At 36.3% G+C, this 23,516-nt stretch overlaps 1 protein-coding gene and 1 long non-coding RNA gene across 5 annotated transcripts in view; one reads left to right on the top strand and one right to left on the bottom strand.

Moving 5' to 3' along the window:
• LOC134665344 (uncharacterized) overlaps positions 1-20,676 on the bottom strand; it is a 444,966-nt gene extending 424,290 nt beyond the window's left edge. The window contains exon 1 of the long non-coding RNA XR_010098360.1: positions 19,754-20,676. This is a non-coding gene — a long non-coding RNA (uncharacterized LOC134665344). The remainder of the gene's footprint in view (positions 1-19,753) is intronic.
• The window catches only part of LOC134665325 (plasma membrane ascorbate-dependent reductase CYBRD1-like), a 128,868-nt gene extending 106,583 nt beyond the window's left edge, over positions 1-22,285 (top strand). For 3 of the 4 annotated variants that reach the window (XM_063522246.1, XM_063522249.1, XM_063522248.1), the window contains 4 exons: positions 12,391-12,626; positions 14,342-14,544; positions 16,142-16,311; positions 17,588-18,718. In XM_063522246.1, coding sequence (XP_063378316.1) covers positions 12,391-12,626; positions 14,342-14,544; positions 16,142-16,311; positions 17,588-17,750 — 772 coding nt within the window. In that variant the 3' untranslated portion in view covers positions 17,751-18,718. Of the gene's footprint in view, positions 1-12,390; positions 12,627-14,341; positions 14,545-16,141; positions 16,312-17,587; positions 18,719-19,479 lie in introns of those variants that run through there. The other variant, XM_063522247.1, reaches the window with a different exon arrangement.
• Positions 22,286-23,516: the final 1,231 nt, after the last annotated feature.

Raw genomic sequence — 23,516 nt, 5'->3', positions numbered from 1 at the left:
TAAATTTTACAGATGTAGTGCGTAATCGTATTTTCTCGGAAACGTTCGTATTTGTCGTGCTACTTCAGTCAACCTCAGTATTTTTTGTACTTAGACTGACTGAAATAGCAAGACACGTTCGTACGTTTCGGTTTATCATTATGCACTATATCTGTACATACCTACATATTTGAAACGGCAATAGCACTCTGAAAAAAAAGATGCATCCGTCTCGTCTATCATTAGACTAAAGTACTTGACTAATCAACTGTGCAATATACCTACACGAAGATGCATCGTTCACATGGTGCAATAATGTTTGTCACAAAAAGTACAATTACTGCACGCAATCTTAGCACTAGAAGTCGTTACATGCCGCATATTCAAATATAACTCTTAGTTCGTCGACTTAAAGTCTTCGTAACTAACCGGATTTTGTTTTTCAAGTCTAGAGGCCGTTTTATAGGCACCCAAGCGTGGGATATCGATGTACGCGGCGCGCATTCAATTTAACGCGTCCCGCCTTCGACACTTGTGCACTTGTGCGGTACATCGGCTCGTTAGACGGCAATGTGGCGTGTGAGTGTAAAATTACAACATTAATAGTTGCCATTACACATGTGAGAATCCGGAAAATGGTTCATCAGGTTCAGCGGATGTTGTGATGTTGGTTCGATGCAAGTTTTACTCCGTTTTTTCTTCATAATCTAGATTCACCACACCATTGCCAAAAGTTGTCATAGTAGTAATATACTCGTACTTACTCAGGATTAAACTATGAAACAAATAGTAATTGAGGTTGGTACCTTAGTTAATTAAGCTACAAACAAGGATAATGGAGTGGAAAAACTATGAAGACCACCAGCAATGAGGATTGGGGAGTAGACTAAAAAGCTATACCTACATATATTACGAGTATTATATGCGGTCCAACATTAAACGACATAAAATATTATGTTAAACAAGGAACGGAACCGAATCGGCAGCATTCCGAACACTTCGCTTGCGCATACTCGTAGAATACGAATCGGAGGGCCTACCGCGAACCACCTTCAACGTGTTGCCTCCCTGTCACACTTACATACGAATTTACAAGTGCGACAGAGAGGCAACACGTCGAACGTGGTTCGCGGTAGGCTCTCAGGGCGGTGCATACCTCGATCGCGGCCGCGATCACATAAATTGTCACAACACGAGCGACCTTTATTTGGTGCAATGTAAGGGCGATACATACCTACATATAAATTCTTGTATTCATATATATATCGACGTGCTCAAAAACATCCGAACACGCATTGACAATGACAATAGAGCTGTGTTGAGAATGAATGAATGAATGTTTATTTGCTTCAAACAAGCGTATATATATATATTAGGTGAGATAATAATTATATCTGGTGGCGACTGAATTTATAAATGTGTGGACGTGGACGTGGAGTATATTTTAGTGCATCATATTATAAAGTAGTTTCAAAATCCGTTTATTATTAATATATAGTTATAAATAGCTATGGAATAAAAACCGTTCTGGGGGCCGATTTTTGAATTTCGATCGCTCGATTTCGTCACTCGAAGATCGGTGGAAAACGGCGAAATGCTAATTTTTGAAATACGAGCGATCGAAATTTGGAATCTAGTGGTATTGACCACTCGATTTCAATTCTATTAATAGAATTTAAACGCCTAGTAGTGGAGATTTCATTTAACGAAATACACGAAATCGAGTGGTCGAATTTCAAAAATCTCCCCCTGATTATATTCCAAGTTATCCGTTATTAACAAAACCCTATTTTTCATTTGTTTTGCTTAGGTATATGAAGCACAGAAAGGCTGTTTAAATGGATTTTACCCATTACTTTGAGGTGGCATCTCACTCTATGTTTTGCAACCTAACAGCAACCTGAATAATCACTGCATCTCTAACAACTTCATTAGCTCTTGAGTTCAAGAGCCTACGCTCAATCTCAATTAAAAGGTGCGTAGGCTGCGGCAGCTCTTCTAACGGTGCTGAGGATTAATTAATATTGCAAGGGCTTAGAAGCTGGTTAAGTAGCTCTTTATTCATAAGTCGTGCTACTGCTTTTAATGGATTAGAGTTTAGACAATGAAAACAAAAGAAAACTACAGAATTATTAATAGGTCTTGCCGGCATCATTAATCAGAGCCTAGATGTAGTAAGGATGAATATCAATTTGATACAGGCTAGATTACAAGGTTAAGTACAGACGAATTTTATAATGAAAGTATTGACATAAATAGTCAAGAAATAATAACAGATTATATGTCTATATTAGTTACTCACACTTCATCATTTTCAAATGCATTTGATAGGTAGGTACCTAAGTATTACGCCACTGAATTATGGTAGAGGCGCCCTTCACTTTGTTCTAAAGGTACTTACTGCTCTAGTAGATCAAGCAATTAATAAGGTAGAGGGAAATGCTAGGAACACAATTATTGACTCCGTAACCTTGTTTGGAGTAGTTAAGAGGTGAACATATCAAAAGTCCCCGGCCGTAGCCCATGAGCCGGGGGGGAGAGGGTGTAAGAAGGTCCCATTTCCGCCTACAACTTTTTTTGAGCATTCATTGCCTGACCTATACCGTTTGACAATACAATCACCATGAAGTGCATTTGTATGCACATTCGTAAATTAACCATTATGTTTCCTATCAACAAGTAATCATAGGTTTGTTAGTTACTGTAAACGCATAATAATTTCTATGAGAATGGGAAAACAATTATGCACAATCACACGAAGAGATAGAGTTTTGCATAATTGTTTTAAACATGCAATTAATATTGAAAATCTTTTACGCAAAGCGTCGTCATGTCTGTACACTTAGAAATTCAATTAAAATTGGTTACCGCCTTTACAAGTATTAGGTACATACATTAACGTTGTTTTTAATAAATATCGTTGCTTAAAATTAATTAAGTTGATAATAAGACTTTACCGAGTAAAACCGACAAAGCTATGATATATCATTGAATAACTCACTTTGAACGGTATAAAAAAGAATTAGGGTTATCATCCCTGTTAAATGCGCTAGCAACTGACGAGTTTTGCAGGGAACTGAATTAGATCGTAAGGTTATTTCTTGTATTAATAATAGTAATAAATAAAAAAATAAAAAAAAGCAAAATCGTTCTTTTTTCGACGGGATCCTATCTCGTCGCATAATAATTGATTGTCATAATGTAATGTTACGCATAAAACTTTATTCGCATATTTTTTCTCCGGATGAAACAGAAAGTATTTTCGAAAATATTTTGCATAGGTTTTGTAGAATATGTAGGGTTAGTTAGAGCCGGCGTAGCTTTATTTGACGTTCATAGAAATAAACTTTATCTTTACAATCGGTAATTTTATACTTTGTGAATAGTTATATTATGACTGATATCAAATTAACTCTACAATTTTTGTTAAACTAATTTCGATTTGAAAAGCTTCCTTAGGAGTAGAGTTCATTGAAATTGCTAAACACGTTTTAGTGTTATTAAATCCTTATATATTTAATGCACACTTGTCAACCATCCGAGAAGTTGTTTTGCAACTATGTCCCCAGTGAAAAGAAAGCAAGTTGACTGCACTCGCTATAAACCCTATTATTTTACCAGAGTCTATGCCTTTCACGAGTCGTAGGAAACTGATGCAAGTCTATAGATACGAAACGCTATTTCCAGCCGTTTTGTTTCCGCCACGCGGTTCCATAACGCCATTTGTCTTGCCTTGAAGGCTTAAACTCTGTTGAACATTGTAAATTATCTCGAATTTGCAAGAATAATCAAGTATTTTTCTGTGAATTATAACAGAAGGCAGTTATAAATGATTATGATCATTCTGGGAAGTGTTCTCTGGACTACTTATCAACATTTAAAAAATAGAACGTTGCTTTCGTATAGCCACTTCGATATCATCATTGGTCTAAAGTCAGCATAATTGTCGTTACATGAAAATATGACGTTTACTGTGGCAATTAAACACATTGTCTTGACGTGTGGTCGGTGAAGAATTAGCTTGGCTTCCTATTGTACTATCGTATTTAGTGAAATACTGGTGTATTATAATTTCCATTTCATCTAATGCTGTTCTCAAATAAACCCCCATCTATCCCGAACATGATATCCAATAATACGTTTATCCTTGAGCACATGCGAGCGCGCCCGCATGCGTTACGATATTCAGCCTGGCTCAATGAAGTAATGATTGAATCGACAATATAATGACTCTATTACCGACGTGATTTGTACCAATAATACGCTTAATTTCGACGTTAACTACTCATATTATACACACTACTATGAGTGCCAGTTTTATTGCTCGATGAGCTGTAAAACGATCAACGTTTATGACAGCGCTAGGTCTGATAATGGCGTTGAGGTACCTACTTGAGGTTTCTTATTCACTTGCACACTTCGTATCCGATCGACGTCGTTTCCTGGATACCAAATATTATAATGAAAGAAATAAGTGCTAACTCAACTTTACGGACACGGAATTTAACAATTCTCTAAAGATAATAAACATTAAAGATCATGAAATGTCTTGTTAAAAACACCATGACCATGACTATTGAAGTTGCAATATTATAGCGGGAACACTTATTCACTTGCACCCTTTGTATAATATCGACGACCTTTCCTGAAGACCAAAAAAATTTATGAAAGAAATTAATGCTAGCTCAACTTTACGGACAAGGGATTTAACAATTCTCTAAAGATAATAAACATTAAAGATCATGAAATGTTTTAAAAATACCTTGACTATTGAAAACCCAGTATTATAGCGGGAACAAAGCTAGTTAAACAGAATTGGCATTCTTTTGTTATCTGCCAGTATCGAGAATGCGCAATGACGTAGATTGCATTGTACATTGCTCATACTGGCACTCGGAGTAATTAACAATGGAGCCGCCATTAACAGGCGTTCCCCTCTGTCGAAAATAGGCGGCCAATGGTCAACCACATGTCAAGCATATGTATGGACTGACGTTTGTCTAACATGACGTACCTATACATTTGATGTGCCCCTCCCCCGCAAAAAACTACAGACTATTTTGTACCGAAAATTTTAGACATGGCGTCTCCGTTGGTTATATCCTCTAAGTACTGGCATATCAAGTTTGATGCGCTCTGCCACAGAAAATATAGGCCTGAGCTACTGCCTACAAGCGTGTTACTTGGTATTACACTACTACTACTATTAGTATTGTTATTTGCTGAATAAAACGAATTCTAATAGACACTCGTGAGCGAAAGTAATTTACATGAATTAGGGATTTTTTTAGCTTGTTTTCATTATTAAGTAGGGACTGAAGTGACGAACTATTTTCCAAAGTATTGTACAAGTAGCAACTCAATTACCAATGGTCCACTTCAATGTATATGAAACTTGTGCCTAGTCAGGCTTCTGCTATAGAATTTTATGTGACTGAGCCTATTTAAATTACAGAGCAGAGAACAGTGGTCGTTTCGTAACTATAATTGGTGTGTAGTTTTTCTGGAGCATTTCCTCATTAAAGGGAGCGCTTATTTCTGTCTGTTCAATAGTTTCTGGCGAGACAAAGGAGCTCGTGTACTAAGAAAAGTGCAGTAGGTACTTTAAAATTTGTATATTATAAAATTCCCGCATTTATTAGCTTCCTTGTAGTGCCTTTTACGTTCCTGTAGTAATATTACTAAACTTACCTGCAATAAAAGAGCGCGTACTTCTTAACACCAATTGGAGTTTTATATGAATATATTTTTGCTTTAAAAGTCGAGCGTGTACTTTTCTAGGTTTCACCGTTGCTGGTGGCTTTCTCGTGTTTGCAGCAGGTTTTATACTTACATACATTGCAAGGAGAGACATCGCATGCCTTCTTTTATTTCACGTCCACTCTCCTTAATAGCATATGGTGTCCTAGCCACATGCCGTTAAATATACCTACTAAGAGAAATAACTGGCAGTGCCGGTAGGTACCTACTCAATCAACTATTTACTGACATGAAATTAAATGTGTAGTACTCATCTAGTTAACGTTTGAATAATTGTGTTATCTTTGAAGGTTTGTTTAATTTTTTTATTATTTTATCACAAAAGGATGCTCATATCTGTATTTAAATATGTGATTTTTGGTATTTTGATCCCCAACCATTTACGTGATGTACCTATAACTCGTATCTAGCACAAAACGGCCTTTTTTACTTAAATGATAACAAAGTTACTAGTTTTACTAAGAGAAATTTGTCCATAAATGTTAAGACTTAAGAAATAACTGATAGAAACAGCATTCTTGCAGAAATCTACAACTTATTAAGTAGTTGCTACGCCTTTCCTTTCGGCCCTTTCACTTCAGCTAAAACACATTGAAACAACAAATTTATCTTGTACTTTTTACTCCGATTTCAATTAGCCAGCGGCATTATTGAAATAAAGCGATGCAAAGTAACCCTTATTTATTCCTCAAGAGAGTGCAAAGTTAAAAGCGCTCTTCGTCTGTTAAGTTCTTATTAGTTCTGGGTTAATTAAGTGCACTCGGAGGACTCTAGACGAAGGGGAAGCAAGTTCCAAGAAGTTACCAAACGAATGTGGTTAATTTAACGGGTATTGGCAACATCGTTACACAATCCTAAAGCTTTGCTGGAAAAGGATTTAAGAGACAGGGAAAGCCGATAATCTAGGTATATTGCTATCTCCATGTACTTCGAAAAAAGCTACTTCGCGGCTGTCCCTGTCCAAGATGGAAATCTTTTTCGAATGTTTTTTTTTAGATATAAATATATATAACAATAAAGAATTTTAACTTTCATTATGGCCACCCATTGGGAATATACTTAAGTTGCTGGCGTGTGTGGATAAGCATCTCAGAGCTGCACTGCTATTATGGTTAAAATCATACATAAAATTTGATGTTGTGAATACCAGTTATGGTAAAATGATCGTTCAACCATCTCTCCCTAAGTAGGCCAGCAGTACCATGGTCGGACGGGTCAGTGACCGCGCCTCCCCCTTCCCTTTACCTACGCCTTGTCCTACTACATTTCTCCACTCCAGCGCAATGCAAAGGCTGCATTCTCCGATCCATTTATCAGTGTGTTCATTTATATGAAAACTAGACGGCGCGGCGTAGCCATAAAAAAATAACATGTGCAATTAAATATGTTAACCTGTCTATCTATTGCTAAAGTGGTTCACAAATTGCTTTAAAACCGTATACAAAGCATGTGTGAATCTTGTCTGAATAGTTAGAGAAAGTAATGCTGGGTTTTATCGTTCTTTTCTCAAGCCCCTGTTACGAAAATCGGACTGTAGAGAGTTTCAAAATGTGCTTTTACTTACATGTAACAAATTTCTTAAGGTTTGCTTAACATGGTTACAGCAGCGTTTTATCTTTTGTTTTATCATGTTTGGGGTCGAATATACCATTTCGATTTCCGGATAGAGTTCGTTATAATAAGACACGGTACTGTTAACACAACTGTTATACAATCAAATTCGTTTTGGTTGCGACCGTTTGAGTGCATTTTAATTTATCTGAGCGTAACAATTGTCATAATATTATGAAATGGTATAATTTTGTTACATTGACATAATTACAATGACCATTAGACCTGGGTAAGTGTAGATATTGAACGATTCTTCTTTGTTAAATGTACCACCTGTCTATCCTGGATAGATGTGTTTGTAATATAATATCGACTAGCTTGTTTCGTGGTCAGTATCGAGTCAGAATAATCGGTTTATCTGAGAACGCTCTGCCAATGTGGTTTTAATGATTGGCCGTTGCCTCGGTGGAGCATGTTTAGCCGGTGTAAGTGGAGGAAGTAAGTAATACGTTTTAAATTACGTTGTAATCCGGCCACTGTTTTAATTTCATTGAAAGTTCCAACTGGAATAAATTGGTGTCTATATTCGTATAGTCTACCTACGAGTAGCGAACCTAGGAACAGTTCATAAATAAATTTTACTATGGGTACTTAGGCAGTTCCACGACTTCCCACTAGTTGACGATATTCTGAACCGTCTTCTTTGAAATTACAATGTAGGTGTTTCTAGAGTACCTAAGTACCGGAAGAATCGTTGAAGTGGTGTTGAGAAGTAGTAGAGGTACCTGCCGCAAAACAATATAATCACATTAATCACATAGTAACATCTAATTCCTATTAAGAATGTAGTTTAATTTTTTTTTTTGCTGATATGCCCTAACACATTGGGTGAAAATCTTGTAATACTTAAAGTATGACATAAATCGAAACTTGTGAAGTAAGACCTACCTACCTACTTGTTATATCAGCTCGACGATCATTGATCAACTCGTTCGTTTCTCGTTACGGTTCGAGGTGTGAGACGGCAAAATAACGCAAACGTCATTTAATGAAGACAAATGCCGGCTCGAGCCTTATTTAAATCAAACAATCGTCGAGTGTTTATAAATGAGATAGATGGAGAAATACATGAGTGAACTCCAACTAACAAAATTTGGATTTTAAAATTCCGCTCACAAAAAAATGTATATCTATTGATTTGCATAATTGTAAGCACGAATAAAGTTTGTAATAAAAAAACTATGCCTTGTTTGTTACAATTATGTCTAGGTAACTTCATATTATGATCTACAATCTATTATATTCGTAAGAAATGAAACTTATGCAGACATCTGCTCAAGTGTAGCGCCGGTGTTCAGCGCAGCATATACAAACAAAATAATATTAACAGGAGCTGCCCGTTTCTGCGTATTATGCATCAGATTTCACGTAGATGAGACATTTACAATTACAATTGTAAGATGAACTCAGCGTTTTGAAACCAAATAATCGCTTCTTCGTAATGATAATTTCGTCATATCCCTTAAATCTACGGTATTGGCTTCATTTACCTCTTGCTACTTTGACTATAGTTCGTTTTTTTTAGCATTAGAAAGAACTTCGCAGAAGTAAGCTTGTGGTTCCAAATCCGGCACTTTTAGCGGTAATAATTTGAAGTAAATTATATGTACTAACCGTGCTACATTAGATAATTCAATAATTATTAACAATTAAAGAGCCTGATAAAAACTGTACGCTTACTTCTGTGGAGTTCTTTCTAATGCTAAAAAAAACGAACTATAAATTTTGTTTATCAAAAAAAAAAATATCCTAAAAACAATACTTACTAGTTATCTTCAACCTTATGCAGTATATAAACCTATTATATTAGATTGATATTCCGTATTAAATTCAGAAATGACAAATTGATTCGAAAGTCAGTCTGACCAAGTGACCACGACATTGCTCATCATGTTGCAAACCTTTATGGCTTATTTGAATACAAAGGCTTTTCTCTAACACAAATACCTGGTGCAAGGTGGCTGCCGCGTTCCATCCACTTTCACGATGACCTATCACGAGCGGCGGTCACTTTGGTATCCGATAGGCAAATTGCCTGACGACATATTTCCGACATACCAGAAGCAGCATTGAGCATAGTTGAAACTAAAATGTTAAATTTTACGAGTAGCAACGTCAAAATGGTAATGTGCGGAACGAAATATGAGTCTACATTGTCCGTATTGTACAAAGGATGACGTTCTATGTATAACTTCCTTAGCTGCATCTCTGACGTTGATAATTCTTCATATTGCATCAGTAATCAGTAGGTACGTAGCTAGGTGGTGATAGTGGTAATCTGTTCTTGGCCAGTCTATGGCATATACCATAGTATAAGTATATCTACTCATTCATAAAGTGAGTAGGTATGTACTTTTGCAGCTAGGTACATATGTTAGGTTTAATAATGAAATGAAGAAAGGCGTCAAACTTTTCTTAGTCCCACGGCATTGAATAATTTTACGGTTTAGACTCAGTTTTGTTTTTAGTCACTCGCAACATGTTTCGGAGAGCCTGTAAAATTATTCAATGTTAGTATGTCTCACAATAGTTTAAAATCGATTATTGCAAACTCCACGGCATTCGTACCTTTATATTAATGATCATACGTCGGACTCCAGCGGGCATTTTCGTGGCATGTCAGAATGATAGGTAAGGTTCGCAAATCAATCAATTCACTTTCGAGTATTTGTACTTAGTATTTGGTACTTAGTATTTATAATGAGAAATTCCAAATATCATAGCAACTAACTGCGTTATTTATAAACGTACTTGGACTACACATAAGTCAAAATGGCAAAAAAAGTTCGTTTGGTTTGATCCGTCACTCAGACAATTGCAGCTGTGAGAAAGGAACAAAACAAATGAGTTAACTGGGCATGTCAAGTTCTATGAACACGGCTCTAAGGCTGTACGTTAGTTAGGTAACAGGTAACTAATTTAATTAACTATGTTACAAATAGGTACATTATAATACTCGTAAGTTAAGATTTTTTTGTAAACCTTACCTTGCCCTCAAACTGCCCCCTATAGTCCGACGTTTGTTAATGATAGTTATGTATCGTTAACAAAATATTCTTTTGTGAGCGTTCTAGTGACTTTCTTTTCTTTTTTTACATTATTATTATCAGAACCCCAGCGTACTTAGCGAACCGCGACTCGTCCCGAATGGGTGCTCCGCTCTTTCCCTTTATTTTTCCTTTTCTGGAGCGCCAGACACAGGCAGTGCTATGTAAACTATTCAGATAATGGGACGAACTTTTAATGATTCCAATAACCTGAAGTATTCCCTAAGGTTTTCTTTCTTAGGATTTACATAGCACTGATCAGTTTTCCCAAAGTTAAGAATACAATTTTCTGCAACGGTAGTTTCGCAAAATAGTTCACGGACTATAAGTACAACCATGAAGTTCATTGCCATGATGCGATACCTACATTCGACACGCAAATTGCGAGACACGATCGGCTTCATATCGCTTCACTTTATTCGTTTTGAGCTACTCTCATGTAATAAGTCACTTTTCCCATTTAATTTCTAAACTTTTGGTTCAGAAGAGAAGGCAGGATACTTAACAAATCGCTTACTGGTTCACCTAATTCATATTCAGGCAACGTGCTGTTCAACATCGGTAACAATGAATATGTAGAAGGATACGTGAAAAAAATATCGTGACCAATGAGCCGTAAGAAATATACGAGACTGCGAAATCAGGCCGGCGTAGCTTTGAGGGAAAACAAACAGTTCCTCTAAGGTGATGTTTACGTAAGAAAAGTCGATCTTATTCAAAAGATAAGCAGGAATTTGCGACTCCATCTAGTCAACACGAAATCGCGAATCCGAGATGTAGTAAACAAAACAATAGACCCTTCATCTGTAGGTATATTAAATAAATAAGTATGTACTTACTTCGTTTAGAAGCTTCTATCAATTAATAAGTAATGTTAGTTTACATTGAACCCTTTTGCAATTTCATTAACTTTGTGGTTACATAAAAAACGTGTTTTGGTCTCTAAGTACAGGTTGTCGTTCCAATAAGTGACTTCATTCGAACATCCGGCGTTATATCACTATCAGTGATCTCAAGCCACCTGACACCCTCATGCGGTCGGCCACCTACCTACGTTTTACATTACTAACGCATTTATTTATACCGAGAATAAACTTCAGTAAGCTCATATCTCTATATAATGCAGAAATTTAAAAGCAACCATTCTGCATAAAGTTAAAGTTTAAATTTGAACAAACATAGCTATGTCGCATACGAGTTGCGAAACTTATCCCTCGACATCTCCCAGCGATGTGGTTTCCTGCCTCGCTTCCCAGCGCTCGGATACATCTAGCGCTCTCAGTGAAACAACGTAACATGTTCCCGTTGCCTTCGTTTAAACATCCGACGTTGCTTTACAAATGGATCGATCTATTCAATCAAACGGGTTTCATTATGTTCAGTTTGCTAGTTGTCCGTTAGAACAAAAGCATCCCAGGCCTTTGAAACGAAGTATTTGCTACGTTTGAAACAACTTTCAAATTAAATTTCATATTTTGTCGGACTGCGAATTATGGGGATCCCTAAGGGATTGTTTCGTTATTACAATACATTTTTGCGTGACGGTGACAGTAATAAGAAAAGTGTGTTTGATAATTGGTAAATTGGTAGTTAATGTAATAAAATGTACGTAGTAAGTAAGTATAAGCTTTTCTACGATGATCAACTTGTAGGTAGGCAAATTAGCGATATTTTGTTAGGCATATCTCGTACCTCCACTTGCGTAGTTTACGAGAGTAATAAGCTTGCATAAGCTGGTATAATATTAACCCACCCTCGGCAAACCACCTTTTATGCTTAGTCAGAGTTGTTTAACGTTATTACCATATGCATCACGTCTGCTTTCCACATATAATTTTATGCACCTTACGTATCCACTCTGTGACTTTCTCAGGAAGTATTAATTACAATTTAGCCAGCCATATTTTTAACAAAAAGTGTTTGCTGCAGTAATAAATGACTCCTGCAACGTAGTTAATTTGTACTCATGTTAATAGTTCATTTTCTCTTTCAGCCAACGGAGCCGTTCGTACGACTCCGACGACAATGAGCGGGGCGCCTGCGAATGGTGCGAGTACGCACTCGTCATCACGCTCGCCACCATCCTGCTCATCGGCGTCTCGGCGCTGACCATCTTCTGGACGCTCTTCTACCGCGAGGGCTACGCCTGGGTAGACGATATCCCCGAGAAGCAGTTCAACCTGCATCCCACGCTTATGGTTGCTGGGTTCGTTACGTTCAGCGGGTTCTGTAAGTATTTGCTCTCTAATTCTAGAGGTAACCTGCTTGGTTATTAAGCTATATATATTATGTGAACCGTCTATACCAAAGAAGTATTTAGTCAATCTTCAGATCTTTATCACAGTTTTTCCCAACCGCACAGACTATTAGCTTTTGATTACCTATCGTCATTGCCAGTCTGTCATTGTTAACTGACGGGAAACGGCTCAGGATCGAGACAAACTGTTAATTTGTGTCGGAGGCCAAGACTAGGTTAGCCATTAAAGCCGGTATTTGATTATCTCCTATTTTGTTATCTGTGTCTCATCTTAAAGTACCTCCTTCATATTCTGCCACAAAGTTAGGTATACAGAAAGATTAAGTATGATCATCAATTCATCATCTTTTTTTTTTCTTTTTTTTGCGGCCGGAAAACTATCACATTTGAGTGCAAGAGGACATGGGACACGAGCCCGCAGTTTCATATTAAATACGATTAACAATAACTCGTGCATAATCTATTTCATTTCACTACAGCGCGCACACAAAGGTTATTCAAAATAATCACTTTGTCAGTCGGTGGCTTATGAACTAAAGTTTGCCCATGAGTTTACCAACAACACGATTGTAATGTATGGAGCTGACAATGATTGATTAAGTTTTGACTTGAAGCTGTATTAAATAAAAATTAGTCCACCATTATGATTATGACCTTTGTAATTTGAAATTTCATGGCATTCTTCAGAGAGGTTTTGTTTATTTATTATATATAACGCAACTCATGCATCGTCGCTTCAATACCCTATTGTTTTATATTATATAATAAGAAACCTTATGCAAATCTATGGCGGTGTTTACCAATCAACGTTTCTACCAAATGGATCTACATTACGGTAATGTTATGGTTATGAATATGATATGATGTAGATAATCTCTCGTTCAGAGGTTCAAAGTTACCGACATGCCGACATATCAACATAATTATTTTGAAGAAACGTAGTGGGTGGCGAGTAAGCATAACTAATTTAATATGAGTAGCGGCTACTAGAAAGTGAATATTTGTGATCGTATCAATTGAGATTGGGAAGAAAATATAGTCCTTCCCCTACTAATGACTGGTATCTAAAAATCTTTTTATTCATGCTACATGCATGCTGAATGCATATATTTTCGAAAGATTCTCAACGTATTAAAAGGACGTAGTTTAGGGTAAAAGATTCAACCCACAAAAATCTGTTAGTAAAATTTGAACTTTCTGTCAAACGGAAAAGTCATTCATTTAAATGACAAATTTTAGAGGATGGATCTTTTACGCTAAACTACGTCCTTATGTTCTTCGTACTTTCAGCATTAATACCTATATACTTTGCCCCAAGCTGTTTCCTCTCCGCTTTATTTGGTCAGTTTATGGAATAGAATAAGTACCCATCGATCTGATGTCACCTTGTACAATGAGAGCATTTCTGTGCCCTGAAGTGAGGCGTTACATAGACGATGATAATAATCTGCAAGATATAACTGATATAACATAGTCCCTTCTACTATCTTGGGCCAGTTGCACCAATCACATTTAACGGACTGATTAACGTCAATCAGCAGTGTGGTATGAAGTATGAAACTTCCCATACAATACAATTTAGCGAACGCTTTAACGGTGACAGACGGTTTGGTGCAACCGACCCTTAGTCTTTTACACATTGAGATTTATGCGATCATTTATTGAATCCAACCGTTGTTGTTTCCAGCCGTCCTGCTGTACCGCATCTGCCGATGCTTCCGCCGCATCTACGTGAAGCTGCTGCACGCGATCTTCCACGCGCTCGCGTTCCCCTGCATCGTCATCGGCTTCCTCGCCGTGCTGGACTACCACAACAAGAAGGGCATCAACAACTTCTACTCGCTGCATAGCTGGATCGGCCTCACTGCTATGGGACTGTTTGGAATACAGGTAATGTCCCATCACTGTCAGTACCATCTTTATCATAAGCGCACACGGGCACGTGCCCAGGGCCCCCATCCTCAGGGGGCCCCGAAGCACAGACAGTAACATATATTTGATTACCTATAAAATTTTTTAGTTTCATTCGTTTTCTTTAATTTCCAAAAGGGCCCCAAATTCTTATGTGCCTAAGGGCCCCAGCATAGTTTAAAACGGCCCTGATCACTATATTTAAAGTGATGTAGCCGCGGTTGAAATTAAGACACATTGAATCCCCAAAAGAGTCCAAATCGCGTAAGAATCCACATATGACATATATAAGCGTCAGATATGTCCATAGACTGCGATATACCGTGTTCATAATACTGGTCGCATAACTTTGTTTGCTGACAACGTTGTTAAAATCCACCAAAAATATTCACCTAACAGTAAACACCCTCAATATCTCAACTCACATACTTGAATGTGACGCACAGTCATGCAGACACAATTTAGCTATTATCAACTTTCCCGTGCCGAAGAGTGCTTAACATCATCTCCCTACTTGCCCTCGGATGCACCATATCATTGCAAAAACATCCTTAATCTTTCAGCCGTAGGTTCTTCTGTCGTTTAACGTGTTGTGAAAAGAAAACTGTATGGATGGAAACGTAGCATCTTTGGTAGATGCTTTAAGCCGTTAAGCGGGCTTACAGCGCTGTTCAGGACGCAACTTATATGTAGTTAAGCACTTCTATACATGTCGCGTTCGTGCGAGTGGTGTAGTAGTTTAGTTTAGTTCAGTTTCTCTCGTCACGAGCGTAGCCAATTGAGGCTGGTAATTATATCGCCGGCGTCGAAATAGGTCATTAAACTGTGGTCGTGTTTAAATATATCTGTGAATTTGTTTAACTTCGCGTGATAAGAGTTCATTATATCTTCAATTATATATATTATAAGCAGCCTGGAGACAAATCTTAATTCCCAGTTCACATGTTGTTTGCTTCCTTTGGTTTGGAAGGTGGTAATAAAACAAAAACGGAGTGGATCGCCATTATTTCTAAGCAGTTGTCTCGGCCTTACAACTTCTGCTACATAGCACAGCTTAGCAGTAAAGTCTGTATTCATTGATTTCGTTATTTTCGGTTTCCAATATTCTCTCTTTCCTCTTCATGTATCTGATCTGGCATTAAATACTCATAATTCGGAATTAGAATTCACGATAAAGTGTGAAGCAGTGCACATACTTACTATATACCTACGTTATTACCCATACAGTTACATATTTAGCGAAATCAATTTTCTTAAACGATAAAAAGCACCATATTAACATATTTACATTTCCAACTAACCAACGCGAGTTTCGGTCTCCAAATAGCATCAATCTAGAGAGAGATGTCGTCAATAGCTTAAACATTTCTAACAGTAAAGATATCTACTACCACCACCAGATAGCCGCGACCACGACCAGTGAAACCTGTGTCGAAACGTCGGTAAATAAATGTATAATTGAATAAATTTCGCGTTAGACCCGTCTACAAATATGAGTTAGTAAAGAATGTAAAGATATCTCTCTAAATTATTTTTTTAATACTCAGTATTTAACGAATTTTATCTCAAATTCCAGTACGCTGTGGGCTTCTTCAGTTTCCTACTCCTCCTGATCTGCAACAAGGGCACCGCCAACTTCCGCGCCTCGCTCGTGCCCGTCCATGCCGCCTTCGGAATCCTTACCTTCGTGCTCGGCGTCTGCGCTTGCCTCACCGGACTCACTGAGAAAGCCCTCTTCACTATTACGTACGTTCATTTTTTATTTAGATTGTATGCTAGAAACATCTTTAGATTTCAAGTGGCGTTCACATTAGGCTGATAGTTTGCGGTTATTATGTAGGCTCACAGAGAGCTACGTATTTGCAGTAGTGTGAAAAATTTATGCAAAAAAGTATTTAAGTAGACGGTAACTGAATTATGGTAACATTCCATTTCTAACCGCAGCTGCACTACCGGTACTGAACGCGTCGCTGTCATTGTCAATTTCCAATTTTCCATAGTAAAATGAACAGTAATGCAGCTGTCGTTGGAAATGGACTGTCACCTTTACCGTAAGTTAACTACCACTCTAATGTGATCACCACCTCAGTGCCTTTATTTAGCGTTTCCAAATCTTAATAGTAATACCTTTTCCTTTCCAAAAAATTACCCAGAAAAGCTTACCTACATAATAACATTTCAGTGACTGAAAACTTAACTAAGTAAATAGCACATTATGAAATGTCATCGTTTCCATTAAGACCATGAAGCGATATCTACTAGGTAGGTACCTCATATATGCAGAGCACTTTTTCAGCAGATATTTTTGTGATCTCTAGAATATTGCACAGCTAGAATATTACAAAAAGTAGGTACTTAAACTAGTAAAACAAACGCTGTTAAGATCACTATATCAAATACCCTCTGATATATTTTTTTGTGTTTTGTTATTACAACATTGTTTGCAATGAAATAACTTTTGCTTTGAAAATTATCCGTTGCAATTAAACGATCACGATGCTTAATAACCATAACAAGAAAGTTGAACATTATGCTACATATTACGCGTGCGAGTTTTTGTGTAGCACTTTAAACCAACGAAATCACTTTTTTCAACTCCATAAAGTGTCGCGATCGTTCACATGTCTTCACTTAGAATATTAAAGCCTAGAAGGTGAGTTTCAGCACGTAGCTATTTAGTAAAACTAGCTGTAACATCCAAGTTGCTAAGTCCTTCTCTCGATGTAAAGGTACCATTCCATTTCTGACCGCAGCGGCACTACTGCTCCGTCACGTTGGTGTTATTTTCAATTTCCATAGTAAAATGAATGACAGTAACATCGTAACAGTAATGCAGCTGTCGTTGAAAATGGACTGTCGCCTTTAGATATACTTGGAAGCCAAACAAAACACAACTGTTTATTGACAACTCGGCTCCGTAGATCTAGGCCTTAATATTCTTAGCATCTTCATTTGTGAATGTTGCACGTATTCCCGCATGTTCACCGCTTGTGTGTATGTAGCCTATGTGTGCGTATTGCAGCGCGGAACGCTACAGCAGCATGCCAGATGAGGGGATCATCATGAACGCGATCGGGGCAGCGCTCATCGCCATCCTGGCCACCGTCATGTATATCGCTTCGAGGGACAAGTTCAGAGCGCCGGAGACGAGAGACGGCCACATAAGAGCCTCAGTTGATTTGTAGATTTAGTCAATTTAACATATTACGAAATTCCGTATTAGTATTTCTGTGCCTACGTTATAGGGCTACAAATTGTATATGATGATTAACTTCAATGTCGTCCCGAACGGATATAGATGAATGACGTCCAGAGTAGGATTTTTAGTTTTCATTTTTTAAACACGTTCCATTTAGTGACTGATATTAAAAATTAAAGGTGTCGCATTGTATTAAAATATATTTTTCTTTTATAGTTTACCTAGTTAAATTTAGCTAGGTATTTAACTTTAATCGAATCGATGTGCTAATCAGATTGATTCATCGACAGATAATGTGTTTTTGCTATTCAAGAAAGCGTGAAACTTTTTAAAGAATCAATAACATAAATTTTACGATGTTCATAGGTACTAAAATTAGATTGTTGACCATACATTTTTTTATTACCTCGCCATGGAAGATATAAAATCTTAATATATAATTATACTATACCAGATTGAGCCTGTGGTCAACGTTGTTACTTAACAACGAATATGCGTTTTTATGATAAATCTACTTAGATTTATCATAAAAACGCATATTCGAAGTGTTTTGCGTGGAAAAGTCCAGCAATTTATATATTTTTATATAGTAGCATTTACATTAAAATAAAATAGGAATAAGTACTTAACATAACGTCCATGTAAGATCGTCCATTACTTTGGTATTTTATATCTTACGACTGATATATACTTACCTATATGTGTAAACTTACGGACCAGAATCTCATGCCAGATTTCAGTATATTGTTATATTAGAATTATTTTTTTCTACATATTTAGTAAACTTATACGTATTATTAAGGAGGCTCTATTGTAAAATATCTAGATTTATCAACATATATTTTGGTCTGTATCAGACCAAAGTACTGTATTTTTAGGTTTAACTATTAAAACATAATTTAGACATTGTTTACAAATAAATCTACAAATTATATGATTAAACATACTATATAAGATCATGTTTTATTTTATCTTTAATGCTTGCTAGTAGATCCTCATATAAGGTCACATTTTTTTCACAACCTGTTTTCATTTCTATACTTATGCATGTCTCACTAGCTTATTCTGTGTTTGTTGGCTGAAATATTTTAGAAAAATTGCACTTAACACTAAAAATAACATTATCTACCTATAAGTATGTACAGTTTAAATCCGTTTTGAAATGATACATTGGTAATAATTTAAATGAGTACAAATTTCACCTACTTATATACAATTTTTTATAAATTGCAAGTTTGGATTGGTTGAACTAAAGAGCTCAAATTATTCCAATTACTTAACTAATAAATGGGCAGTTACTATTTTGTATTTGTTGCAACATATTGACCTTAATTATGTTATTAATGCAATAAATATTTTTCAATGAGTAAATGATGATACTAACCACAGACAACATAACTATAGCCTCTAGCCTCCCAGACTTAAAAACTTGCCAAGATAAATGAAATTTGGATTTGTCAAAACAAAGATTCAAATTAGAATGGAATAGGAGACCTTTTAATAGGTCTTTGGGCGGCTAGAGGATAGGATAGACTTACCATATCGGAAAAAATATCTTGGCGATGTAATGAGACTTTCTTTCTTGAATTGTTTGCGCCTAAACCGCATTCTAATAAAGCACTCATTATGTCTCCAAAATGTATTTCGATTTCGCACGTCTATTATACATAATGTACAGTTCTTTACTAACCTCGGGGCACGTGGTGCATCCTCAGGGCCACGGTTTACGCGACGATGTCCGAAGAGTCGATCGTGATGAACGCCATCGGCGTCTCCATCGTGGCGGTGGCGATCGTGGTGCTGTACACCGTGCGCGGCACCGGGGGATACCGCCTGCGCAAGGTCGCGGCGCACCATCCGAGCTAAGCGCCCGCGCACTAATACACGCCATCCAGACGTTTGGCGACAGACGTGAGTTTGTAGCCGGGTTCATTTCGCGTATTAATTGGAGATATGTGAATAATAATGGCAGGGGCCCATTTCTCGAACGATATTAGATTAATATTATTAGTCCACGAACTGTCAAATCGTATGGGTTGCCATGACAACACACTAATAATATTAGACTAATATCGTTCGAGAAATGGGCCCCTGGTATTTCCTATAAAAAAGTTGTGTTCATATTAGCGGGGTCTCAACGCTTTGAAATTTATGTTAATTTAATACACCATCCGTGAGCTCACTGAGAACATATGGCGTTGTAAGAAGAAATATATGATTGGGATTTCGCTTAAGTGTCACCATCTACAGCAATGATACGGAGCGCAACTTTTTATAGAGACTACCAGTTTTTATTATTTAGGTTCCTGTCTTTATATTTTAGTACCTCGTAGCTTTTGCGATTTTGATGTTTATTACTATCTAATTTGCGCTAATATCTGAAGAGTTAGTCAAAATTCGTGAAGACACTGAGGCAAAGTCATTCTTCAGAATGCAACTGCAATAAGATTGCAAAAGCTATGAGTACGTATCGTATATGACGTTCACGTAGTCCTGAGCAACGTTTTTTTATACATCGATGTTTCAAACTGTCACTTGCAAACTCCAATTTGTCTCCAAACGAAGTTTTGTAACTACAATTTTTTAAAGTTTGTAAGTTTGATGTTATGCTTAACGAGGTAACACCGTACTCTGTAATAGTGGTAACTAAAATCGTAAAGGGTATGCAGTAGGGATAGCGGAGGTAAATTGTGTAAGTTAGATTAATTCGAGGCTTCAAGACTCCGCTCATTAAGTGACTTCATAATCACAGTCCGTCAAGATCTTGGAAGCCCTCTGTGTAACTTCAAAATGGAACAAACTTACTTTAAGCAATATCTTTACAAGGTTTTAGATTTTGTGATTACCATTATACTTCGAAAATTAAACCCTGATGAAATTATATCATTTAGCTCAATTTGTTAACTTTAGGTTTACAAATTCTATCTCGGTTGGTGACACCACTTGTTCGGCGGTTGTGCGTTATTCTATTGTGAAAATCTACCTTTATTGTGAGTTATTCCGTCTTAGGCAAAATTAATTCGACTGATATTGGAATTAGATCATTTCTTTGAATATTATTTACACAATATTACCCCATAACTATTTAAGGTGCGTAGTTTAATCGTAAGGACCGCAGTCAAATTGAAACTGAACGAAGCGGAAAGGAATGTAATGTAACTGTAAAGTCAAAGAAGAATTGACAATTTGAAACTTGATTAACTTCCTTGTACCCGCTGTTCTGTGGTAAATAATTATCTTAATTATTAGAACATATAGTATGTAGGTACGTTAACGAGGTAAGGGTAGATAACCAAGGACAAGAAATCGATGTATATTTACTAGATTGGCGTTGACATAGCTCCGGGTGTAATATGCAATTATATATTTTGTTTTAGATGCCATACATACATATAGGTTTTCATAAATTCATGCTAATAATATGTCGGTATGTTTTATGACGAATAGTTAGGTTATTTTAGATGTAATTGTATATAAATTTTATTCTAATTAATGTAATGTGCGAGTGTTCGATAGTTGTAGTTTCGTAGTGAAAATTTACAGTCTAAATATTTATTGATCTATCCTACCATGGAGATTGGCAATCCAGTATTTTATGTTATAAAGTTTATTTATTACATTTTATATCTTTAAGGTACAGATATGTGTATAGGTACTTGAAGAAAGAGCGAGATTAAACAAAGTCGCATTCAGCTGTTTGTAGTAGAACATTCAGTATAAGTGTTCATCCAAGTTGCCAAATTTGTTGTAAAGTGGTAATGTGCGGTAATATAATTTGTTAATCAATTATTAATGTGCTATTCACATACATACCTACGTGTAGCGTGTTTATCAATAATGTAGGATAATGCTCAAGGTATTTACGGAGGGTACATATTCTTTCCTTTTGTAGAAATTGAGTAATTTATCTATTACTTAGATAAAGTTTTATCTATATTCCATTTTGTAAATTTGCATTCCAATGAAGCATTTGATGGGCTTTTGACATTCTTTCTGAAAATATACAATCCGTACAAAGACTGCATTCATAAGTAGGTCCTCTTGTATTATATTACAGGATTTGCGATCGTTTATTGCTTGGATAAAGACGTATTTACAAATTTTAAATATTCCAGTTTTTGTGGATCCCTTTGAAATATTGGGGCCAAATTTTGATATTGTTATAGCATCCCCATTTGTACAGTTTCTGTTATGCACCCTTTTAATACAAAACGAAAATATGCTACAGTTGAAATAGATTTTCAAATATTTCGTTTCTAAACGCACCAAGAGAATTAAATCCAGTACCTGCTTATTAATGTAAAACTAGAATTATAATAGTTTCCAAGTTTTCCCATAAGTTGCGTAGTCTCTATAAATTCATTTGAAATATTGTATTATGTTAGTATTGAGTAATTGATAACGATTATTTCGCTTAGTTGCGTTGGCGACAGTTATATTGGTTACTATGAATTTTATCACTGTTTTACATTTTGAAATATTTATACGGCAATCGTATGGTACATTAAATACTTGTATTAACTTGTTGTTTTTATTATTCTTCCCTAGTCCTGTATATCCTGTGCACATTGTTGAAATAAGATAACGTCACGCGTTGAGAACACGAGAATATGAACGGAATATTAACTCTATCAACATATTATATCTGTGGGTACAAACGAAGAACTTAGATGCATATTTTATTGATTTTGGGTGTATTTTTATCATTGTTGTGTGTGCACCCAAAAATACGTCGACAACGGTTTTTCTAATTATTTTATTAAGTACTTACGTAACTAGGTACTACAAAGTAACTTAAAAATTAAAACTTCAGTCTTTTCTTTAAAATAGACTCCACACACGCAAACGTTTGTTAAAAATTTTGTTCCATTCTTTGGTAAGTGATTCATTTAGAGCTTTTACACTTCTGTGTTTAGTAGCACAGGCCCTTCTCTCTAAGATTGACAAGTGATTTTTAGTAATGTAATATTTCCAGGCAGTAGTTTGAGAAAAACTCTTTACAATCCGTCAGATGTCCACTAAAACTCACTAATTAATACTACAAGTTCAGAGCCATGGTGAACCGCACTATTAATAAAACAAGGTTGATTTTTGTGTAATTATTTTTTTGCAATGAGTGAGTTTTTGTTGTCAAATGACGATACCTCGGTGTGAAGGGTTTGCCGGCCTCGTATCCCTACGACCTAGCTACGATCGGGTAGCAATACACATACTATTAATGGAACAAGCAGAGCAGAAGTATCTGAATAAAAAATACGAGGATGATGGAACGTCTTTATTTCATAATTTTATTAATTAGGTAAATTAGACCATATCATTCAAGATTAAATAGATCCTTAGAGTGTGATGTAATTATTAAATTTGCGCAAGAAAAACTAACAATAAAATTCTATGAATATTATATAGTAATACATTTGATGTTTTAAATAGAATTTGTTGAAACAGAACAAATACAAGCTCTGAGATGATTGGTCGATATTAATACTAACAACACCATTAGATTATTTTTGCAAGCTCCTTCGTTGCGTTCTAATATTACACCCCTCGATATTAACAATAACATTACGTACATAACTACGAGTATAAATAAGATTACCTAAGGAACTACGAATATTTTTGAAGTGAAAACTTCTTTAGCGGCGCTGAGCACTTTTTGAGGTGGGGAAAAAATGATAAACTCGATTCAGCGTAACGCGTAACGTAACGCTGACCTCATGTGTCACGGACAATGTTATTCACCAAAGAACTTTAA

The sequence above is a fragment of the Cydia fagiglandana genome, chromosome 6 (assembly GCF_963556715.1).
Source record: "Cydia fagiglandana chromosome 6, ilCydFagi1.1, whole genome shotgun sequence".
Taxonomy (NCBI): domain Eukaryota; kingdom Metazoa; phylum Arthropoda; class Insecta; order Lepidoptera; family Tortricidae; genus Cydia; species Cydia fagiglandana.
The sequence above is the reverse complement of the archived record's forward strand: the minus strand, read 5'-3'. Positions and strand labels throughout refer to the sequence as shown.